Raw genomic sequence first — 24274 nt, forward strand, 5'->3', positions numbered from 1 at the left:
GTTTCAGGGTTCACTCTATAAAAACCCTAATCTTGTTTCCTAATCTTTTCTTCCCGTCGCTATATGCGACAGGCACAATTCGTTCATCGAATTCTAAACCCATTTGGTGGATTTCGGCATATCATGTGTGTTGGTGTTGATGGCGCGCTTGATCGAGCCGTTCACTGGTTCCGACTTGTGCAGACATTTCTTTCTGCATGAAGAGTTGAAGACTGAGATTCTTTCCTTTCGCTAATGCTTTCTGCATCCTCTTCTGTATGCTGTGATTGGTAATCACGGCGATGAGCAATGTTTTCGGTTGATTTCTCCAGTAACGTTCAATCTGCAGATGCTTATATGTTGCTCTTCTGCTCTTTAAGTTCTTCCATGAAATATTTTCGTCGATCTGCACAGCAAAGCTAATTCCATTGCACCGATAATTTGATTTCTCGATGATGAGCTTTGCGGAATTCAAATTCCTGACGGTGCCTTCTCTTTCAATTTGCCTAGTGAGAATAGCAGAAATATACGGTGTGAATTAAAGCTGTCTATTGCCAAAGATGTCGATAATAAATTCGCAACTCAATAGGCAGGTATCGAACGAAAACGTATGGTTCCTAACACAAAATGTGCCACTAATGCTAAACCCTCAAAAATGCTCTTTGGCGGCTAATGTAGCTTTCTCTCTATACATACCCAAGTTACAACATTTATGCAATTATCTCATATACTCAAGAGTTGAGAACCTCCAGCTATTTGTGTCCGTTGCAACGACGGCCCTTCTCGAGAGAGATGACTTTGCATTGCACGGGCCAAGATGTAAAGGTGCGTCATTTCTATCCTACAAAGAAAAATACGAGGGGGGCGATATCAAAATTAATGCCTCCGGTCGATTCGGTCCGTCTCACGTTTGAGGACTAGGCAATCCAACTTGGCCGCCATCCAACCACAGAGCGAGGACCGAGCGGCTCCTTGCGATTGCTCGCGCAAGGGGCAAGTCGAACTGTAGGCCATCTAAACGGCTTCCCAAGATCGACATAGCTAGAAACTCGAACATCCTAAGGTTGAAAATGAGGATTTGTGTACCTGATTTTGAATTCATTGTTCTTGGAGCAAAATAGTAGCAATCTGAGACTTTGACGTTGAAGATCTTTTTCTCTATGACCCTCGGTACCCTGGCTCGATGAGACCGTTTCTCACGAGCATTCCTTATGTGAGAAAATGGGTACGTGCATGTTTTATCGCAAAAGTGAAGGCTAGAGGAGGGACCTTAGTCTATTTATAGAATTTTGGACGGGCCCTCTCATCACGGGCCAAGCCTAATTCGGCCCACACAAACCAAACCCATATTCGACTTAAGAAACTTTATATCCTACTTTATTAAATCAACTCCATAAAAACGGTTAATTACAACTTCAATTAATGTAGCTCATATGAAAATTCTTACATGAACCCCGCACGAAAAGTTGACCCAAGGGCAAGGGAGGCTCTCTCGACACATAGCGAGGGCCATGGCCCCCTCCCACAAATCCCGGCGAGGGTCGAAGACCCTCCCCCGCTCTCTTTCCGCTGTCTTTCTCTCCGAACAACGTCCATCCGCCGAAACTAAACTCGACCGTGATGTTATAAGGACAAGTTTCAGGATTGCCGAAAACGAGCCGCGGTAAAATTCAGCCGGGATAGCCATCGGACGGAAAAGGCCACGTCGGATCCGAATGGCTCGGTTCCTCTCGCGTTCGCAAGTTCGCATCGCCTGCTCCGATCACACGTGCGCTCAGCTCTTATTGGATCGGAAAGCGCTCGGCGGGACCCACCTAGCGCTCGCGCGCGCGCATCATCCCCACCGTATAAATACCCCTCGTAGTCGTACCAAAGCGAGCCCCATCGCGACGAAGGAGAGAGGACGGGGGCAAAAATCCGGGAGAATGCAAGGGAAGGCGAAGACGAAGAAGACGAACCAGCTCTCGCTGGAGGAGTACCTGGACTTCCTCCACTCCCACAAACGCGCCGACCTCACCGTCAGCTCCCTCAATCAGGTCCCTCTCCCTCTGCCTTTCTCTCTCAGTGTTCGGAACGGCCGAAAGGCGGTGCGGCGGACGGAGAGCCCGACCGCCGTTCCCGTCCCGTCCCGTCCTCCGATCGTTTTCCGGCGGCCGGTAGAGCTCGATTCCGATGCCTGATGCCTATCGGTATCGCTTTCGTCTCTTTTGCAGATCATCCAGATGCACGGGTTCAGGAAGATCCGCAACCTCCCCAAGGTGAATTCCTAAACTCCCGTCTCCTCACAGGCTCCGATGCTCCGCGCGATTTGCTGTACCCGGACGTTTGCTGATTTTAGCATCTGCTTAGCTCGCGAGGATTAGCGATTCGCATGTCGAGTAAGGTTGCTCTCTGCCTTTTTTTTTCCTTCTTTTGGCCTCGTGAGGATCGTTAAGTGAAGCTGGATTAGGATGATCGAGCTCCGTGTTGCGTTCGATTGACATGACGGCTCGATTAAGTACTTTGATCGGGTGAATCGTGATGAACGATGAGGTGTTTCTTCGTCTGCGCTTGAGGTCGAATCGCTTGTTTTGCCTCCGGCCTTTTGTGAGCGGGAAGTTGGAAAAATCTGCCTGGAACTAAATTGTAAATCCGTCGCAGAGAGCGCTGTTGGATGCTGTGGAGGCGATCGAGCTCGTGGATCCCTCGCGGTCAACGCTGAACGAGAACGTCTCGTCGCGCGACGTGCGGCTTTCTCTTGCGGAAGCTATCGCCGACGTCAACGACCTCGGATGGCACGAGTGTGTCATCACCTCCGTCGAGAACTTCGGCAAGGAGGACCGTCCGTCGGCGCCGGACGATGGCTCCAAACGCCAGGGGAGACGGGAGAAGAAAGGTGACGGTGCCTTTGGTTGTAAGAGAACCGCTTCTTCAGGCTCGGAGACGAGCGGTGGCGGCGGCAGCGCGGGAGAAAATGCTCCAAAGAGGAAGCCATTGAAAGAGGCGAATGCCGGTCGTTCCACCAGCAGCGTTGACGGTGACTGCTCCTGGTCGAATCAGCTGGACATGGGAATCCGTTGTTGACAGGTGATTCCTATATCTTTGGCTACGTTTTGGCCGTGGTTTCCGCGTTGCCGTGACGATCACAAGCGCATTCGGAGCAAATTTTTTATGTTTTTTGCAGCTCTGCAAAGGACTGGGGCTGTAGTTTCGGCACATCTACGACGCAGTCGCTTCTCTACTCGATTCTACGATTGCGTACGTGCACTACATTTTCTCATGTGACTTTTTGCAGTTCATGATTTCCCCGAATTACGAATCATTTGCTGATCTGATGTTGAGGGTTCCGTGTTTTAACCGATGCTTCTTGCATCATTTGATTCAATCGACACAAGTTTGCATCACAATCGGCTCTGTAATTTGAAGAGTGGAATGCAAAATCATTCGATCTTGCACCGTACTCGACCGTCGCCGTTAACTGCAAAAGTCAAGAATCCTCCATGCCTACATTGTGATTGCTGATTTTAGGCTTCCAAAGAGAGAGAGAGAGAACTGCAATTCCCCGTGACCTTTCCCTAGTAAAAGTCTTCAGTTCGTGCCGAGGTGCAATACGTAAGGTAGGTCGTCCTCGGTTCGGGAGTTGCATCTGCAGCAGCAGTAAGAAAAACTAACAACCAGGGGCTGCTTGACCTCTTGGCCATCGTGAAGTTCTGGAGAAGATTTGAATGCTCATCGGTCTCGTCTCAACAAACAAGATGCACGCATTTTCCACTTCATAACAAAGGAGATTAATCTCGCTGTGAAAATGTGGTAATGATACACTGTAATTGTTGATACTCCATCGATGTTGAATCGAATACATTATGCGATTTAAAAAATCACCCCGAAGAATCCGGTCCTTTTATCAGGATTGTCTCCAAACAATCAAGTCAACAAGACCGCAATTTTAGGCTGCTCCAGTCGTCATCTCCGCTGGATCGGTTTGACCTACTAGTATTAGGGGGGGCCAGAGAACTTTATATTTTCGAATCACTGAAAGATGGGTTGCTGCAGCGTGTGAACTCTGGCAGCTCTAAAGAAGAACTGGCGATGGACTTGTCTCGTTTGTCTATTATTTTGTCCATCAACACGACGTCCTGCATGCACAAGTAGTAGTCCCTCATGAGAAGTGAAAGCTGTGAGAGTTTCAAAGAATATCTTAATGCACTACAAGAATTGAGCACCATTGTACTTTCATTATGGCATAGATGATTTGTGATCAGTACAGATACAGGAAAATACATTAGCACACAGACGGATCAAGCAGACCTGCTCAACCTTGTGCACACAGAGAAACTCTTATCCACACTCATTTCTCAAACAAAAGCCATTAGAACCATTTCCCCCATACTCAAAAGTCACAGATATTCTAGAAGAATTTAGCAAAGCATACTTGCACATGTATGTATTTCAAGTAATCTCATACTATTTGACAGGAAACATGCCATCGCCCTGTCATGAAAAGTTACCTTTGGTCCAAAACCACGTATGAAGCCCACAAGGGAAAGCTGCATGCGCTGATCAGACACGCGATCAACACTTCCATCGATTGAACACAAGTGCTGCAAAAAAAAAAAAAAGGTGAAACGCTACTATGGTTATATTCAAGTTGCTGATAGATTATGAGAAGTAACTTGAAAACGTGTCTATTAAGAGTGCATTGATCACCCACAAGTTTCCTCACGGCACTTGGAGAATCAAATATGATGCCAGCCACAGCCTTAAAGATTGTACAGGGGCCGATTTGGGCCCAACCGAAGTAAACTCCTGCGGCTTGAGCTGGAAGAGCATACATCCCATCCTCTGGTTGATGGACATCAGAAAATATAAACCACATTAGACTTTCTGAAATTGGTGATAGGTCTAGTCACACATCAGGTTCTCTAAGTTTCATTCAACATGAACTGGACAACAAAAGCATAAGGTATCGGATTAGACTGCCTGCTAATACATGGTCGACTACTGGCCAGAATTGGACAGCATCTTGATTACACCAGGAACTTGAAACTATAAACCTCATGGGGCTAATTTAATTTTGTCAACACCAGAGATAGAACAGAACAAATTTAAGTTTTCACAAACCTTCAATTTCATATAATGAACCATTCACGTGTTGACAGCTCAAGACCATTGTTTCAATTGGCAGTGCATTGTTAACCCCTGCAACAACGAGATTGAGTTGATTCGCTGATTCCATAGCTAACGATAATTATTGGGAAAAAAATGATGTGATTAAGTATCTACAGTCATCGAATGGTGGGAGACCCCATATCTCAGGCCGAAATTCTAGAAGTGAATGAAGCACGCTATCAGCCATGGAAGAACAGTCAGCTTCAGTATACGAAGGAACTGCCACTACCTTCATTTTGGCGGCTTTGGCTGCTTGGACACCAACCCTGTCATAGACAGTCAGTTGCAAAATATTGTCTCACAGCTTGGCAGTGCTATGAGAAAGTAGAAGCAAGAAAAAGGGGAACAAAGTTGCAACAAAAGGCTGTTTGTGCAAGAATTCATATTTTCATAAGCATCAAGTTATCACCAATAGTTACTCACAATCCAATCCATCCTTGAAAGTTCTGCTTGACTGTTATAGCAGTGGGCTTCATCTATCAAAAGTAGGACAGTAATGAACATGTATCTATATCCTAATACTATTTATTTTGCCTCTAGGGCTCCAACAACAAGGTTCTCCGAAAATTAATATCCAATATTAGAACTGTAGATTAAGTAACTATTTTGCATTATTAGATTATTTAACCCATATAACCCCCCTTCTACAAGAACAAGAACACTTAAGAAAGTAACTTACATGGAGTCCTCAATCACTAGGCAACAAGTTGCATCCATCCCCATTCTTCTTGCAGCTTCTATGAATCTGCAAAAGCATGAAGCCTGTTAGTTTGATCTGTTCTTTCACAAAACGCTGAGGAAAGAAGTGCACGTGATGTCATACTGTGATGTCGAAACAATGTAGTTTACATCGTCAAGTCTTTTTTGGGTCCGACCAAAAAAAAAGTCTTGTTTGGAAAAAAAAAAATCTTTTAGACAATCATCTTAGTCCCATGTGGCTCAGCTTTTTGCCATGCCACTTTTATGCAGTCGTAGGGTAATAAGAACAGGATGCCCAAGTTTTCAGTGAGATGTTACAGGAAGCATGTCTTCTTTATTTTTATTAAGTTCAGTGACTTTATTTGCACTGAAATTGGAAAAGTTAGTAATCTTACAAATCTGGAGATGGCTTCCCTGACTGAACCTCATCACTCCCAACAATAACGGAGAAGCACTCTTTCCAACCTATAAAGTCAAAGATAAATATATGGCTTAGGTAGAAAGATGAAATGGACCAGTGGGGTCAACATGGATTTTATCTAAGGCAACAAGACTGACAAAAGACAGGAAACCCAATGGGAAAACCTGATTTATGATAAGATTGACATTCACTGTCCATTAACATAGCATTTGCACAGAACTTTCCATACATAAGAGACTTATGAGCCACCTGCTAACTCTCATGTTTCCACTATACCATTCATGAATGCTTCAAGCAACCACCCATGTTTGACTCACAAAACCATTATGTCCACTGTAATGGCAGTGCCTCATTCCAACTCAAATGCCATGCCCTCTGGCATTCCAGTATGAGTCGCATCCTTCTTTCAGCTAACACTGTAAGAACCAACAACATCACCGATAGTCCACGTTGATTCTGAATTAAAGAAAAACCCCAACTAAAATCTATTTACATTGGCAATAGAGTCAGTCAAGTCAGTCAATATTCCACATACGACCCCTGGTTATTGCCCTGTCTTTTTTTTTTTTTTTTTTTTTTTCAAGAAGATGTCCTAAATTCGCAAAACAACCAAACTCAGCACAGCTTTTCGTGATTGGACACTCAGGACTCAGATATGCACTATTACAGCTGAAATTTAAAGATGAGAGAACTATATGCTATCAAAATACAGACCTTGTTGGCAACATATCTTTGCATCGATGTATTCTCTCAAGGAGTTGAAGCAAGAGCAAACGGCACTCCGCATTTTTGGAGATGCTTGATAAGTCGATTAGCACCAGGAAGCGCTCTGGCCTTCGCCCACCTTAATTTGCCACAAAAAAGATCAATGTGGGATTCAACTCTAGCCCCCTCGAGACACAAGAAATCAAAGCCTAGATTTATTATACTATACCAAACCAGTCATATAGGAAGAACTAGCACGAGACATACGCTAGGCTTCACATGTTTGCACATATTTCTGGCAACTGTGATTTAATTTTGCCTCGCCATATCATCCTACTACGTCCTACTACGTACAAACATGAGAGAGAGAAAGAGAGAGATTACCCCTGACGATACATGGGTACGATTTCTTCTACATACTGATCAGGAGTCAGTGGAAGATCATAGTCGGCGATCATGGCAACGGCCGTCTCCTTCAAGGTCTTCCCCAATCTCTTATCATTCCCCTCGTCCAGCACCTTGCCATACTTGCCCAAGAATTCCCTCAACGCCCCCTTCCCACCCACCTCTGCTCATAACCCAAAATCACACACACCCAAGATCATTGGAGAAAAGAGCGAGAAGAAAAAAAAGAAGAAAAACCCAGAAGTCAGACGAGCCCATCACGCTCAAAAGAAGGAGAAAAGACGAGCCTTTCTCGGCCAACCTGTGTCCAAGAGGGTGCCGTCCAAATCGAGGACGACGGCGAGCACGGGCGGGTCCGGCTTCGCGCTGCATGAATTGCACGAAGGGCAGCTCATGGCTGAGCCTGCGGCCTAGGAGACGGTGTCTTGCTCTCATAGACGGCCTGCAGCATTTATAAACCGCGCCCGGCCATAGAGACGAGGGAAAAGGTGCTTTGCTGGGCCTGCCCCCGCTTTCCATTATCCCTTTTCTTTATAGCTACCAGCAGGGGAATCAAGAATTATACCCAGACAGAAACGGACAGATAGATAGAGAGAAACAGAAAGAGACGCAGAGAGAGCAGTTCTGCTTCTCCACGCTTGTTTATAGCTTCGGACGTGGCCATTCCGTCTTTGTCTGTTTTCTGTTTTTGCTTATTTCCCTGATCTTATTATTTTTCTCCTCCCGCGGGGAAGGCCTTGGGTCCATTGCAGACGGCAATTGTCGCGTATCCCGGATGGAGCGGCTCTTTTACTTAATTCGAGTCAAAACTTGACCATGATTAAAAAAAAATAGGATGATTGAGCGGCTTTTTTGTTTACTCCAAGTCAAAACTAGACTAAGATTAGAAAAATAGCATGTCGATATCAATGTTTTCCAAATTTTGACTTAATTTGCAATGCGATGTTTGAATTTGTAATTTGTTCGATGTGATTCGTGAACTATAAGCTAATGTAAAATATGAATTGAGCGGCTTTTTTGTTTAATTCGAGTCAAAACTAGAATAAGATTAAAAAAAAAAAGAAAAAGAATGGATGATGACATAAATGGTCCCCGAATGTTGACTTAATTTGCAATATGATATCTGAAGTTTTAATTTATTCGATATGATCCATAAACTATGACATAATATGCTATATGATTCTTGCATTTTTAATTTATTCAATGTGGTCCCTAAAATTTTAATAAGTATTTAATTTAGTTATTGGATTTTATAAAAATGTTCAATATTATCTCTCGCATTGAATTAGTTGAATGGTGATATCGGATATTTTCATATAATTTAGACAATAAATTAAATATATACCAAAAGTTAAGGGACCACATTACATATCAGACTAATGTTTAGTATCATATTAAATAAGTTGAAATTTAGATATTACATTGTACATTACATCAAAATTTACGAATCATTTGTGTCTTATCCCTTTAAAAAAAGATCATACTTTTTGTGTCCTAATTCGATTTTGCTTTTCTGGCGAGATTGATGCTTTTGACAACTTGCTTAATTTGATTCTCTCACTGTTTGCTCTTAAAAAGGAATTTCGATGATATCACCTTAGACACTTTATAAACATTCTAATTAATTTCACTGGTCCCTCACTTCCTCGATTTTACATATGTGCCCACTTTTGATTTTCGAAAGTTACGGCGTCCGTTTGGACGAACGTATGATGAGCCAAAGAAAAAAAGTTTATTGCATCTAAGAGTCTACTCATTTGAAATAAAACTGTCTTTCGACTTTTTTTTTGTTTTATTTTTTTTTTTTTGGTCGGAGACTTTTTGTTATTTAAATAATGAAAAATTCATCAATTTACAAAAATCATTTTTTTATCACAAAAAAAGAAAAGAAAAGAAGAAGAAGCTTAAATTAGGGTAAAACAACTTCCTTTTGGCAAAAAGAAAATCATTTTTTACAAGGGAAAATTGTCTAAAAAGTGCTAGACATATTGTACTTTGACTAATACAATCCTTAATATTTCTATATTTCTATTTAATTCCTAAATATTTTCACATTTTGTCAATTAAGTCTATACGGACAATTTGAACTGGAAATCGCTTACGTAAATCACAGTAGTATCATGTAGGACAATCCACACCGACATTAACAAATTCTTATAATTTTTTTTAAATTTGAATATAAATATGAATGTTTTTTTTTTTTTTTTTCCAAGTCCAATGAGGGTCGCCACTCTCATCGACCATAGGCAAGGCCCTCACCGAGTCTCATGACCCTCATCCAATGGCTTGCCCTCACCTATGAACAGGGAGCGTTGACTGGCGACTCTCACTACACTTAGAAAAAAAAAAACAAAGGAAAAGAAAAAAAGAAATATTTAAATATTTAAAATTGTCAACGTCAGCATCTACCATCTTATGTGACACTACTATCATCCATGTAACTGATTTTTGATTAAAATTAGCTAAATTGATTCAATTGGTCAAATATAAAAATGTTTAAGATTTAATTAGCAAAATTAAAATAGTTGCTTTTTCAACCGTCATGAAGGGGAGGGTTTGAGCCAGATCTCCCCCTCCCCTTCCTTTTACTTTGACGATTCAATTATCTATTTTCTTTTCCTTGATTCCCTCATATTTTGGGAGCTTTTCTCTTCTAATCTAATTTGGATTTAGAAGTTTTTCTCTCCAGCTTTGGGGAGGTTTCTATCTCAATCCAATCTAAATCGGAGATTTTTGCATTTATGTTTTCAGGATTTGGCTTCCCTTGGGTTTAGTACAAGTCAGGTTTCATGGAAGATTGGAAAAATTTCGCAAAGATTTCACTCTCATAGTCATATGTGTGCTCATGTATGTTATGATAATTCATCTCCTTATCTTGAGGTTATTTTGCTTTGAAACTATTTGAAATTTAGTTGGATTGTGTTGTTTCTCTCTTATTTTTTTATGGCAATACATGAAATGTTACTTTTGACCCAAAAAAAATGGAAAAATTAAAAATTTATGATTGAATTAACGAAAGTGAAATATCGGACAATTTTTCATTTCTCATAAATCATGAAACAAATAAAAAGAAGCAATTTTCTTTGAAATTGATTTTCATAGAAAATATCTTTCTTTATAGCGGATTTTTAAGTGAAACGCACCAAGGTTTGGTTTAGATGCGTGGAATAGCAGAAACTTCTAAAGCAGAATCTATTGAGGAAACGCTGGTGGCAGAAGATACTGATGGATTAAGAACAAACCGAAAGAGAACGATAGAGATCCTTGCTGAGGACAAATTCGCCTGCCTTGTCTCTAATCAATTTGGACGTTTGTTTCCACTCTCTCTCTCTCTCTCTCTCTCTGTGCATGAAGTGGTTAGATTCAGGGGATTGCTTTCACCGTGTAGCCCGGAATCTATCCGCATGGATTTATCCTTAGAACCGAACCTTGTCTGGTCACCATCATGCAACCTTGCAAGTAGAAAAAAAGAGAGCACTGGTCCTCTTCCTACTTGAAGCAACCAAAGTGAAATGGAGAAAGGGATGATTTTACTGTAGCGGAACTTGTCCAACAAAACTCTCATGTGCGAATAAGCGATTCTCCATCGGATCCGTGGTCGGTGCAAGACTATATAGATCGTGTTCGGTGGACGGAAAGCCATTGCTCCAACCTTGATTCCTTTTCTGCTACCAGTCAATTGCGGGTTCGCAATCTCACTCGTTAATCAAGCAGACATTCTTCCTCATTGGAGGATGTATGCGGATTCAAGGGGCAGATTTAGCAATTAGGTTCCCGCTTAGTTCTCTGTACAATCAAACACAAGAATCGGAGCACCCATTTATGTCCATCCCATTGCCTGTTGCATGGGGTCAAACGTGTCGGACTGGCCCAAGCATGCCCAACACGGTTCGACCCTATACGGGCCGTACCAGGCCGGCCCGACAAGTCATGTTGGCCCAGCTTGGCACGAGCCATGCGCTAGACCGGGCCCATGATTTTGCAAACATACATATAATAGCAGGAGCTAAAAAAAGTAATTAATGATTTCCCAAGATGATACTTCATATCCTTTCCAAACATATGCCAAATTGTAGCAGACAAATCCAGAGACCGTTAAGTCCTATACTCCAATTTCGCTTCAAATCCCCCGCTTTATGAAAAATAGGACTGGGGTGTCACTACAAGTGATATCCATATTTGACTTCTATGGTCACATTACACTACAAGCATTAGGGTTATCATCGCTAAATGTCGCACCAGTCTGGTGACTGAAAACCGTGGTATGCCCTGGATGCTGATGGTAGTACCTAGGCTCACTACTATCGTATCCATGCTTATAGTAGTTATAAAGAGATGAAGGTTGCGGAGCATGGTATGTGAGAGGGCCATTGATTTGGTGTTGATTGACAAGCGCGCCGGAGGTATCATGCACCGGGTTATAGGGCAGTTCCCAAAGCTCGGCCCTCCTTCCGGTCCTCCTCACTGCCTTCAGAACCTTTTTCTGGTCGGCCCATCCGGTGACCGTCACCTTTTGCAGGGTCATGTCTATTTCGACCGTGTCCACACCTGCAGATTTCATGAGAGTAAGAATCAATTTAGTACTTGTTAGAACACAAAAGGCCAAGTTGATGTTGGTGCAAAAAGTCTGCATACATACCTTTTAGTTTCTCCAGCTTACTCCTGACCTTGCTCTCGCAACCGGGGCAATCCATGTGCACTCGCATCTCTATAATCTAAGAACAATTCGCAAGCTGATAAGCTTACATCGACATAGAGCAACAGACCTTTGCAAAAGAAGCTGTCGATGCCAGGACTCATTTTACAAAACCAAACGGTTTGCACAGGCTAATTAACTGGTGATTACTTACGCGGATATCTGAACAAAATATGTTCGGTTTACATGCATCTGGGGCCTAAAGTTAATAAACATAACGCGCTCGGGTGATGACGGTGAAGATGATGGATATGTTTACTGCAGGTCTTAGGACATTCGACAAAAGTACTCACCGCTGACATTCTTCTTCCGAAACTGGAGAGAAACCTCAACGTGCTTCAGTAACTAAGGGAGTTGCTGCAGATATCGATGAGCAGATGTTGAAGAGATAGATGAGATGATAATATGGTGAGCTGGAGTACCCCCGACTTGCCATCATAAATAGGTTCTCCTTTGCCTCCCTGTCAAGCCATGTTGTATCGTACTATCATCAGCCCACCGACCTTGTACAACTCAAATGAAGCTTTCGCAACAATCTGCCTGCCCTTTTGACAGGTAGCGATCGCACCAGTTCGTACGCAAAGGGCGTTGACTTTGCCTCATCGAACTTATAAATTAAGTCGTTTAAACAGGTCAAAAGTTCTGGTTATGTGCACAACAATCAGGCTCGCTATCCTTTCGCATCTTCAAGACGTTCCTTGCTTTTCCAGTTCTTGCACGTGGATGGCATTGCTGTTTTCGTACTTTCGTGAAAAAGAAAGTATTATGGTCAACGACTGACAATGTGAGATGACATTATTTGGATTTCAATACATGGAGGGTTACGAATTCAGAGCGCTGACCGACTTGTAAAGTGCCCCCCACCATGGAAGTGTGCGCTGGGTTGTGTGCAAAACAATGTCCGGTCTGTTTCGTCAGAAGAAGAGTATCAGAAGTGGTTTAGCAGAGTCGATGAAAGTAAGTCGATGAAAGTAAGTCGATGGTGTACAATTTCATGGACAACGACACTCCATGTTAAAGTTCTCGATTGGCGTGTAAACTGCGAGGACAGGAAGTAGTCGGTGCTTGAACGGAAGATAATGCTCTGGTGTTCGCGGTTCTTACACTTAACCCTGACTCTCTTCTTCTAATTTTGTGAGTTGATCCCAACACTCACCCTCTCTCCCTCTCCCTCTCCCTCCTATTTTTCATAAATGTCGCAAGTCTCTCTCTCTCTTTCTATCTCTTTAAGATAAGTGCACTGAAAGTCACTCACACAATATAATTGCCGGTACTTGAATAGCAGATAATGTGCTACTCTCATGTTGGTGATTTTACATACATTTGCATACTCAATCACACAATACAATCTTACACTTAACCTTCACTCTCTCTTCTCCTCATTTAGCAAGTCGATCCACCATACTCTCTCTCTCTCTCTCTCTCTCTCTCTCTCTCTCTCTCTCTCTCCATCCTCTTCTCTCTCTCTCTCTCTCTCTCCATCCTATTTTGCATAAAGTCTCAATGTATCATAAATCCTAAAAACTTATTATAAAAGTTCAATTGAATTCTTTCAAAAAGTATAATGAAACCATAAAAATTATTATAAAAATATAATCGAGTCCCAAATCTTTAAATAAATATAATCAAGTCCAAAAAATTATTACAAAAATGTAATCAAACCTTAAAATTTTTCAAAAAGTGCATCAACATAGGACTTGATTGGACTAATTTAATAAATTTTAAGACTCAATTGAAATTTTAAAAAGTTTTAGGACTCAATTTTAATTTTGTGATAAATTTAGGTCTTAATTGCATTTTAAAAAGTTTTGGCACTTTCAATTCACTTATCTCTCTCTTTTTATGCCTAAGACTCTCTCTCTCTCTAAGACTCTCTCTCTCTCTCTCTCTCTCTCTCTCTCTCTCTCCTGCAGGTTGTGGCCTAATTTGTGTAAGGGCTGCCTCGCACGGCTTTGCAACAACTGTGAGCAAGCTCTCTACAAAACATAAAAAGGGGCGGGAGGAGAGGGGTGGCAAATGGCAGGGTTCAAGGTCGCGAACACCGAGAATAGGCTATCGTGTTGAGGTCGACACCAAGATGGCAAGGCCGACCTGCTCGCGAGCCTAGTTAAGTAGCACAATTTTATCTTGGTGATAGATAATGTTAAATATACTTACAATAATACTTTCCAAAATTGAGTATGTTGAGTTTATATTCTTATAGTCAAGTCAAATCAAGAATGTCGAGTTTCCTATTGAACCAAATTTAAGTAGAAAAAAATTACGTGATTGAATTCAAGTCAAGCATTTTAGTTTTTAGTTTTACGAGTTGAGCCGAGCCAAAATTTGGAATAACCTCGAATGAAGTCTACACTAAATCCATTCCCCCCTAAAACTCCCCCAAGCCCCAATCATTTCCTCTTGTGCTGGTTTCTCCTGTGACCTTTCGAGAAATTTCTTCCTTTTTTATTTTTATGTTTAAATTGAGATCATTCTCGTTCCACATTGGATTCTACTCGGAACTGCCCCAGGCAAGGGAGCCACTTCAGAAATTGAGCCACGTCAGCTATTTGGTGGGCCCACTACTATCACGTAGGAGGCCACGTAAGCAGCAAGATATTGGAAGATCGAACTGAACCCCACGTGCACACCTTTCTGCCGTTCATCATCATCCTGCTGATACCACCGCATCACCACCAGCCATGTCGATCGTCAATTACTTCTCCGTGACGTGCACGGCCGCTCCCATCCCCGGTGACCATCCGGCGCCGCCCAAGAAGGATCCGCTCAAGTCGGTGGGATCGATCTCTTACGGCGGAGCATCCACGGGCGCGGGCTCGGGGCTCCGCAGGTACTGGGGCGGCGAAGAAGAAGACCCTTTGACCTCCGACGGCTTCATTTGGAACAAGGACTTCGTGGGTCGCTTCAAACGAATGATTCTGGACCCTCGTCCCGCTTCTCTTGAATCGTCCCCCGCTAAGGTCGGAAATGTACTTTTCTTTGGGTTTGGTTCCTCGCTTCAGTCGTAATGTATGCAAATTGGGTTGTGGACCTCGCGATTCTGTGACGTGATGATCAATGTTGTTCGTTTGCTCTTCTGGTAATTTCTTAGGAGGATCAAATGCATTGGTATGATTTGTCAATTCCATGTGTTCGATGTGGAAGCTGGATTCTGTTCGGGAACCTTTTGTCTGTTCGAAGACGTTTTGGTTTGTCATTCAGCAGTCACTGCCGTGCAACTTCTCTTGATTGATTTTATTTGATTCCGTAAGAGGAAATGCTGCAGACCAGATAAAGTCATATTCACTCTTTCCCGTATTGAGCCGGGATGTTTCAGCGGAAGCCAATGTCGATTCCTACAAGACCTTGTTGTTATGTCACTTTGTTTTGCATGTTAACCTTGTCACTTTCCTGTGGTCGGTTGATTGTAACGCTCATTTAGAGTAACGCCAGAAGTTGCTGCTGATTAGACTGGACAAGTATTCTCTAGAAGTTCTCAAAATTGAACTTGTTGGGATGAGTGTAATTTTGCCCTGTTTTCTGATTCATGTGCTAGCAAAGATCTGTGTTTTATGTGTGCATTTTTATAGAGAACAAATTATCTGTGGATTGGATTGCCTTGATTAAAGGAGTTGTCATCTGTGTGCATGATGAGTACATGACGCAATATACACGTTTCCGTTTATCTGTTTAGATACCTGTGTAGGATGCACGATGTTCTTGCATTTCTTCTTGTTTTCTGACGTTAGATCAGGTTTTTTTGCATGTAAAAAGAACAGGAAGTGTCTGCTGGATTCTTAAGTTTAAACAGAGTCATGAATCTTGACAGGTTGGCTTTCACTCAGCCTTCTAGATTCAACTAAATTCCTCCATTATTGATCAATATTTTACTATAATATATCTGGCTATGAATATTCTCTAGTCTAGAAGCTGACTTGAGCAAAGACCTCGGTCTTATATCAAAGATGGAGTTGGATCAGCTTGTTAGGCCACCTTCAAAAGTAAATCACCAATTACTACATTTCCTGATTTATTTTTTTTCTTGGCTTTCACAGTAGTCTGAATCTTGTATTACTGTCACATATTTGGCTGGAAATGAATGTCAGAGAAGTGGCAGTGATTTGCCAAAATGGAGATTAGCACCAACACGCCGCGGACAAGAGAAGTGGGATAGAGCAAGCAAGGCCGCAACTGGTGGCACTGTAAGTCATTCTGCCCTGCTATGCCTAGGGAGCTTATAAAGTAGATTTTAGCTTTTCTTTATCGCTGTCTTGCGGTATTTAATTCTGCTTTTGCTTGTAGGAGGTGATGTTTCGGGAATTAAGGTGTCCTCAAGGTGACCCAAAGGTATTGGCTGCTCAATCCAAGGAGGAGTATTCGAAGGTATGTATGCTGCCATTTGATAGGTCTCATTGAATTGTAGCCTTTTTATATGCTCAAAGTGAAATCCGTTTTCCGAAATAACTGCACGGTTGAAGAGGAAGTTACAAATCCTCACCCTAAGTATCGGTGGCATTGGTCTCATCTCAGCTTATGTCTCTTACACCCTGGAAACTGCAGCTAGGTGATGGATCTTACATGACTGCTAGTTTCTGAATAATGAATTATCCTTATCATGGTCAATTTTGTTGCTTGTGGTTGATATTGCTGTGTATGAGGAAGTGCAATTGTATTGAGATTTTTGGCCCTTATATATTGTAAACATGTTACATCCTCTCACTCTTCCACTGGTCAAACATGTGGTGATATCCAAACAGTAAACCATTTTTTAATGAACCTCAAGGGCTGAAAGACAATCACTAATGTTTTCAGGAATGATTTCTCTGGACCTTCTTATAATTATGGCAGTAGACTAATGCATGGGCCTTAAGATCTTCCTGTGGAATTACTGTTTGCAAGACAACTTAAATGATTTCTCTTCTTGGGTAAAAGAATATTTGAGTAGTTTTCAGGAAAGTAATCACAAAAAGATGAAAATTTTGTTTTGCTACTGCAACCTTGAAGATCCTTTCTTTGAGCTGTCAAGGGCTATTTTCTTTGGCACATGAATAATGTTATCAGTACTGCACTTATATATAGCCAGAAATGAACCCCATTTGCACTCCAATTTTCTTATTTTCCTCTGTTAGAACAGAGGCACTCACATATCTTTTCTATTCAATAAAATCAGTGCTAAGTTTTGTGTGAATTATAGCTGTTCAAGCTATTCTCAGGAGGTTGCTTGCCTCTTCAAACTGTAATAGAGCATCTGTAGACTGATTATTTGTTGTCTGTAAGTCCTAGAGTGATTATCACACATCACTGTTTCATGTATCAGTTTTGGCGTCGGGTTGCTTGGTTCCTTGATTTATGTACGTATGCTTGGCAAGAGTGTTGATTCCATGGCAGATGGGGCTAAGGGGCTAATCAAGTATGCTTCTGTCATTCCTATGCTCAGAATATAATTTTTTTTATGAAGGAACCAATTTGTTTCTCTTGGTGGATGTGAATATAGTAAACACAAGCTGGTTTACATTCACTTGCAGGGGATCAATTGGGCAGCCAAGGCTGTTGGTGCCTGTAGCTCTTGTCATGATCTTTAATCGGTGGAATGAGTGAGTACAGTAGGCTTGCTAATTCTATGTCACCTCTTCTTTTTTCCTGAAGCTTAAGTTATGCAGTGTTCAATCTCCTGCTGAAATTGCAAAGAAAGCTGTTCTTTAAGTGTTGGTTGTGCTATTTGTTTGAGGGTGTCAGCAGCATATTATTATCATTGATGTAGGTGCTATCCTAAGATGGTGAGCTTTGTTCACAGGAGCATGTGGACTCTCTTATCTCTACTTTTGAAATTTACCAGAACCCTAAAACCATAAATGTTCAATAAATTTAAGTGATACCATATCCCCTATTTATTTATATTCAAAAGTGTTATTTGCATGTGCATATGTTACTTATGATTGTCCGATGCATTATTTACATTGGTAATCTATCATGGATGGTTTATTGATGTTGAGTTCTATGAATATTTGGTGTGTAAGTTTTTCCAGATTAATTAATGGAAAATTTTGTTATATGATGTTTGCCTTCGTTACTCATACTTCACCTTGAAGTCTTGAGATCTAAACTATTTTTAAGATTTTCTGGAAAAGGACTTATTTGGGAGCTGAAAATGTATCTCTAGTTGATTGAATTTTAACATTTTCAGTTGTCTTAAATTTTCTCGTGAGATGCGGGTTCTTTTCTTCTGATGAAGTTCTTGTAGTGATCAAAGACATTGTGATCTATTTTTTAATTGAATGGACAAAAATAGAAATAACAGGAAGGAAATATGCGGAGGGACATTGGTTGGGGTGACATTTATTTCAGATAATAGAACCATCAGACTTTCAGATTTTGTGCTGGGCTGCATTTGACCCTCTCAAACATATGAAGAGACAATAAGACTTTCTGAGTTCTTTATGACCCCTTTCTTTTCCCCCTGAAATATTTTTTTCTTTCTTGACTTTCCCTGAAGCAGTTATATGTTGTCCATATTACTTCTCTGATGCATACATTGCAAATCTTCTGCTTGGTTGCAGGATCCTTGTTCCAGATTTTGGGTATATGCACTTAGAATTAATACCAATGTTGGTTGGATTTTTCACTTCTAAGATTGCCACCTTCATTCAAGCTATAGAGGTCGCGATTTCACCCACCAGATAGAAGACCCCACATCAAGATGAAATTTCCCATGTAAGCCGGATTTATCTATTTCTTTTGGGTGCCTCTGGCCATAGGTACGTTACTTGATCTACACCATAGCCATGTACTTGAGTTTACCTGAACACTCTCCGATTTGCAACTTTTCTCTGGGTTTATCTTGGACTCCAGAACTTTCTGTTATTAGCACTTTTTGATTGTATGAATAAATTGTGCCTGGATTTCCTTGCATTTTGTTCCTTCATCGATTAAATTCCCATCGTTTCATCTTTGAAAGTGACATTTTCCCCCACAAAACAATTCATCAGAGTGGACTGTCGAAGTGCCACAATAATTTCAACTCTCTGTCTCTCTCATGACAGGCTCCCACACCTTGATATTTGCAGGTTTTTCACAGAGAAATTTGACCCACGAGCACAGACTAATTTGTTGTAATTGCACAATGTGTAGCATTAACCGCAATCAGTTGCCAATCAAAGAGGAATATGAATTTGAGATATGAGTGTATCTCATCGCTAAAGTGAATGTTTGGATATGGTTGGGGATCATAGTTTCTTGAAAATATTCGTGTTTTGAGCATGTAAGCGGTAACCTTCCGCGCATTAGTGTATCTAATCAAGAATATGTACATGCTCATCCTTTGGTCTCCCTTTTGCAGGTCGATATCGATGAGGTTTTCTTTTTGCGAGCGGTTCAGCAGTAGCAATGCTTATACACTATGGAGGTTGGAGGCTTGTTTTGTGTATTGTAATAGTGTTGTTTTCCAGGGAATCTCTTGAAAAGGCCATTATGAACTCGGGGATCACTTGCTTTTTAGTTGTGCTAGAATGCTGTTTTCTCTCTGTTTGCCTTAATAATAAGGCAATGACTGGCCCAAACAAAATTTAAGCTGATGAAAGATTAGTTTTCTCTGACTTGGACAATTTTTTTCATTTGTTTCACCCATAGTGCAAAGTCGTGTTTTGACTCTCAATGTGATATTCATTCCAATAGGCGACGATTCAAGGGGAAAATCACAAAAAAAAAAACAAAAAAAAGAAGTCCCCAACATATGATACAAATGTCAAATCAATACTAAACTTTTTAGTTTGGCTATTTTAATCCTAAATCTTTGAACAATTTGTTAATGTTTTTCCTGGATCAATTTTGACTAGCAAGTGTTCACATGGATGTACACAACTTTTGCATTTTATTACAAAAAAGTTGAATATTTTTGTAACTTTTTTTCCATTATGGGTTAGTAAGGGCTTCACGCCTCTCGCCTAGTGGATGATGATGAAGGTAGCTGAAGGTAGCTAGCCCTCGCTTATGGCTGGTGAGTGTTAGTTGGTGTACATTGCCATACTTCAATATATAAAAAAGGGAAAACATTAGAAAAAAAATTATATATTTTTTTAAAATTATAATAATTGTCTACTTAAACTCTTGACCGGACCACATAGGACAATCAATTTTCACGTCAACGATTTCCAATTAAAATTGACCATTGAAAAATCGTTAAAAGTTTATGAATAAATTGATCCAAATAAAAAGTTTATAACTAAAATGGCGTCCGAACCAATATATATGTAGTAATTATGCCATGATTTAAGGATAACCATAATTATTAGAAGTAGGATATAAAATGCTTTGTGAGGATTGATGCTGCCATTCCATTAATACTTTCATACTTTCTAATTTTCTTCATTTTCCATTTCGAGAAATAATAGATAATAGAATTTATTTATTTTATTAAGTGTAAACAAACGGTCGTAAGACCATTAGTTTTTTTTATGGGACTTTATTCTGACTTTCGAGTGCCACTTAAAACAATGAATACAAGAGAACTTAACATCGGTTCATGACCAAACACAGGCAAAACGTGCGATCAGTAGAGCACAGAATGTAATCAACACCACCATGACAGAAGATAATGGCAGACACGGGCTACATTGAAGATAAAAGATCTTTCGCAACCACAGCTTAATCTTTAAAAAAAGGAAATTCTGCCCACCAATCTCCCAACATTTGGTGCAATCATAATTCCATTTCACAGTCGAAAATTATCGCGCGAATCGCACGGACGATTACTTTCTGTCCACTCTCGATGATAAAGATGATGATGCTTGTTGGACTCGGACTCAAAGAAGATGGAAACCGTACACGTTACAAATTCATACCTAGAATAGTTAGATTATAATTGCGTGTCCGATGGGACATTTGCAACACGTATGACATTTTTCTTTTTAAGGTCAAATGAGCAGAGGGATTTTGCTAGAAGAAGAGCAATTTGTGTGGCATTATACTGAATTAAGCACAAATCAAGGTCAAATCAAAATAAATGAGGAAACCCATCACTGTCAACAGAAAGGTAGGGGGGGAAATGGAAAAGATTTGTGGGGCAGGTGGGAAGCACCAGCTTCATAGCTTAATGCCAAGCACAAAATATTCTCCTCCAACCAAAGAGGATTTTGCCAAAACAAAAGGGAACACTCACCAGTGCCTTTGAGGAATGTGGCAATTTGGGGCTGTCTCTTCATGTTTGTACACTTTGTGCAGTCACTGTTGCCATGAGATACAATTCCTTCCATTTCTTTGTTTTTTCCCCCCCTTTCAAGTAGGTGATTTTTGAAATTTTATCTTATATTATTATTTGTCCTATTGGTATATTTCGAATAAGAAGGGTGAGGAACTGCAATCGGAATCCAAGTACGACACTGAAGAGTTATTACATTCACTGATTTGTATCGTTTTTCTTTATTAATGAAGGGAAAGAGAAAATGAGTCTCCATATTTAGTGGTAAGTCTTTGATATCAATCTTTGCATGACTAAATGTCTCGTCACCATAAGAGAACTTGACGTCTTCGGCACTCAAAACTTCCTATGTTAATCGTGTGATGCGAGAGTTATGATTATTCACAAATCATTGCGTCGCTTTTCCAGAGGTTCAAAGAGCTACACATTTTTTGAGAGAAGCACTCCGTCGTCCTTTTGTTTTGTTCCGAATTTTGTAGGCATTTGTCAGTTCACGTGGACTCATCATGTTCCACTAGTTTGCTCATGACCCAGAAAACTGCCATATATGAAGGCAAATCTTAGGTTTGGAAAGTCACATCCCACAGCACATCCGAGACAGTACACAATGAAAAATTGTATGCAAACCCATTCGTATTCTAAACATAGGCTGGTTCGTGTTTGATTTTATGCGCGCAAAATGGGCTGACGATGTCACTCTTGAAGTACATACCAGAATCAAATCTACTTGAATCGGTAAAGTTGCAAAATCCACCGGTTTGATATCTAAGGGGGCTAAAAAACGCAAAGCATTCCCCATGGTATGTTACCAAACAAGATTTAGTCTCTTTTTATCCACCTATCATCGTTTTAGGAAATACCGATCTTACTATCAGAATATTAATTGATTATTATCGTTGTATGATGAAGAAAAATTATGCAAAGCCACTTTCTAAACGGGGAGAAAGGACCGACCAATAAAAGGGGGGAGAAAGGACTAATAAAAATAATTAGGAGCACTGGCGGATCTATAGGTGGGGCAAGTGGTGGGCCTCGCCCACTAGGTTCCAAAATATCTCATATATCTAAGTAAATATTTCTTTTATAAAATCCATATATATGGCATTTAAGTTTGAAAAAAATCTTCCGACCCAAAAAAAAATCTCGATAACCCATTGGAAGCTACGCAAAAGCTTAATTCCAATTGAAAGCCTTCATGCAGTTACTAGAAGGACGAACATGACCCCTTGAAGAAGCGTTAAAGGAGGAGCAATTATGATGCATATGCACGTTTGGCTATCTAGCAAGGAACAAAATGCCTCTCATCATTAAGGTAACTTTTTAACGACTTTTACGACAGACTTCTTTTTTTTTGGTGGGGGGGTAGAAAACTCACTAAGCATGTCATAACCTCCATCGCATTAGCGATCATCTTTACAACTTGCAAGAATCTTCCTTATATTTTCGAAAAAAAAAAAGAAAGAAAAAAAGAAAGAGTCTCCCTAGAATTTTCTCAAATTTAGTGGATTCTTAAAGATGAACTTTAGTTTGATTTGGAAAGCTATGATGAAAAAAGGACATGTAGATGGGACATTTCTGATGAGAGATTCTCGTGATCTCAGTAGGACGATCCCCTCCTCGATCCTGTTCTACATAACATGTCAGTTCAAATCGTTGTGTCCTTATGATATATTTAATTAGATGATAGATACACAGGCTTTGATAGGGATAGTGGATGCATGATTAAAACAATAATTCGTACGGAATGGTTACTAATGAAATTTTTCAGTTGTCGTATAATTAGGAGATACAAAAAGTGAATGAGTAAGTACCATGCGCTAATGATAATGTTAGTTTAAAGTAATTTCGGTTGACGATTGCCTTCTTGGCCCTATTGTAGTGCTACAAAATAGGTTGGCTCTAATTCTTGCATCTCTATGACACATCTAGTTAGGTAACAAGCACATAGGTTTTGATAAGGTTAGTGTGCGTGTGTTGAAGCACCTAATTTGTAGAAGGTGATTAACTTTTTACCCATTTGTCGTTGCATAATTAGGAGATAACAATTATGATTAGTGACTACTACCCGATAATGATAATGTCAATTTAAAGTGATTCTAGCTAACTACTGGCCTAACATCAATCTGATAGTTTTGTCAGAGACTACGACGTTTATCCCAAAAGTGAAACTATAGTTTTACCAATCACTCTATTCTTCGATAACCCAAAAACACCTTATCTTGTCTCAGCCTAACTATTTTTGAATCTCAAATCAATATTACACTTTCGCAATATGCTCAATCCAGATGATGAGAAAACTGTACCTTATATTCTCTGTGTTCAGAAGAGAACATGGATATGCAACCAGCACCAGTCAATGCCCTCCTTTTCTCATAATTATTCGTAAAGCTTCTGCCAAGATGCCCTAATGTTCAAAAGTGGTAAAAAGGGAACAAACCCAAACAAAAAGCTACCAACTGGAGATATCTCAGATCTTATGTGAGAAAATGTGAAAGTGCCGATACAAATCGTGGATATAAACAGCTGCAAAAAAGTGGAAAAAAAGAGTACTAATCATATAACCAAAAGGTGACCGACTCAACCTGGTAAGTTTCCCAAAAGGGAAAACTGTGATCATCATTTACACCAGGCGAGTTAAAACGGGTCACATCTTTCTTGGTACATCTCCCTACATGTTTTAGGGTTTCCAAGACAAGAAACATTAATCAAATCAGATGAAGCAGTGGAAGATTGCGTGGCTCTAAATCGCCTGTCATTTATAGATCAATGATAAATGTAGGCCTAGTGGCTGCGTATCAAACAATCTAGTCCACTGTCTTTGTCGGATGGGGCACATGGAAAGGATTACTCGCAGAATTTGCCTGAAAATAAGGCTTAACTTTAGTAATTTAAAATTGACGAATGCACCATGTATTTAAGGAGAATCAACCAGACCTCTCAAGATGAATACCCAAGTCATGACGTTCTTTGCAGTAGAGGTCTCTATTCATGAACGCCCCTGAAAACTTCATCAACTAATGCTTCGCATCAGACTCAATCAAGGGGACAG

The 24274-nt window shown here is 40.5% G+C and overlaps 4 protein-coding genes across 14 annotated transcripts; 2 read left to right on the forward strand and 2 right to left on the reverse strand.

The window, feature by feature from the left end:
* The first annotated feature begins 1870 nt into the window (after positions 1 to 1870).
* Positions 1871 to 3628, forward strand: LOC104424993. 3 transcript variants are annotated; one of them, XM_039304242.1, is made up of 4 exons: positions 1871 to 2015; positions 2193 to 2237; positions 2620 to 3045; positions 3254 to 3628. In XM_039304242.1, the coding sequence occupies exons 1-3, from the start codon at positions 1905 to 1907 to the stop codon at positions 3040 to 3042; spliced, it is 579 nt and encodes a 192-aa protein (XP_039160176.1). In that variant the 5' UTR covers positions 1871 to 1904; the 3' UTR covers positions 3043 to 3045; positions 3254 to 3628. The 3 variants fall into 3 exon arrangements, with proteins under 3 accessions (XP_039160176.1, XP_010035854.2, XP_010035853.2); XM_010037552.3 differs by having other exon boundaries at positions 3143 to 3267; XM_010037551.3 differs by lacking the exon at positions 3254 to 3628 and having other exon boundaries at positions 2620 to 3219.
* Positions 3629 to 3714: 86 nt separating this feature from the next.
* Positions 3715 to 7868, reverse strand: LOC104424994 (bifunctional riboflavin kinase/FMN phosphatase). Its single transcript, XM_039304243.1, is given in 10 exon segments — positions 3715 to 4094; positions 4467 to 4559; positions 4670 to 4800; positions 5080 to 5157; positions 5242 to 5393; positions 5807 to 5872; positions 6958 to 7009; positions 7012 to 7091; positions 7337 to 7520; positions 7659 to 7868. Coding segments are annotated over 10 exon segments (1050 nt in total). The 5' UTR covers positions 7753 to 7868; the 3' UTR covers positions 3715 to 3974.
* Positions 7869 to 11549: 3681 nt separating this feature from the next.
* LOC104424995 (heavy metal-associated isoprenylated plant protein 28) lies at positions 11550 to 12066 on the reverse strand. Its single transcript, XM_010037555.3, has 2 exons — positions 11997 to 12066; positions 11550 to 11905 (listed from the first exon to the last, which is right to left on the reverse strand). Exons 1-2 carry the CDS (start codon positions 12061 to 12063, stop codon positions 11550 to 11552), a joined length of 423 nt encoding a protein of 140 aa, XP_010035857.1. The 5' UTR covers positions 12064 to 12066.
* A 2632-nt stretch (positions 12067 to 14698) lies between these two features.
* LOC104427282 (protein CONSERVED ONLY IN THE GREEN LINEAGE 160, chloroplastic-like) lies at positions 14699 to 19633 on the forward strand. Of its 9 annotated transcripts, none has more exons than XR_005547375.1 (10): positions 14699 to 15013; positions 15812 to 15861; positions 15955 to 16033; positions 16139 to 16234; positions 16335 to 16415; positions 16505 to 16596; positions 17350 to 17442; positions 17558 to 17626; positions 18590 to 19290; positions 19369 to 19633. XR_005547375.1 is itself a non-coding variant. In XM_039304255.1 (9 exons), the coding sequence occupies exons 1-9, from the start codon at positions 14735 to 14737 to the stop codon at positions 18711 to 18713; spliced, it is 963 nt and encodes a 320-aa protein (XP_039160189.1). In that variant the 5' UTR covers positions 14699 to 14734; the 3' UTR covers positions 18714 to 19633. The 9 variants fall into 9 exon arrangements, 6 of the variants coding, with proteins under 6 accessions (XP_039160189.1, XP_039160190.1, XP_039160192.1 ...); XR_005547377.1 differs by having other exon boundaries at positions 18590 to 18787; positions 19097 to 19633; XR_005547376.1 differs by having other exon boundaries at positions 18590 to 18787.
* The last annotated feature ends 4641 nt before the right edge of the window (positions 19634 to 24274 follow it).

The sequence above is a fragment of the Eucalyptus grandis genome, chromosome 11 (assembly GCF_016545825.1).
Source record: "Eucalyptus grandis isolate ANBG69807.140 chromosome 11, ASM1654582v1, whole genome shotgun sequence".
Taxonomy (NCBI): Eukaryota; Viridiplantae; Streptophyta; class Magnoliopsida; order Myrtales; family Myrtaceae; genus Eucalyptus; species Eucalyptus grandis.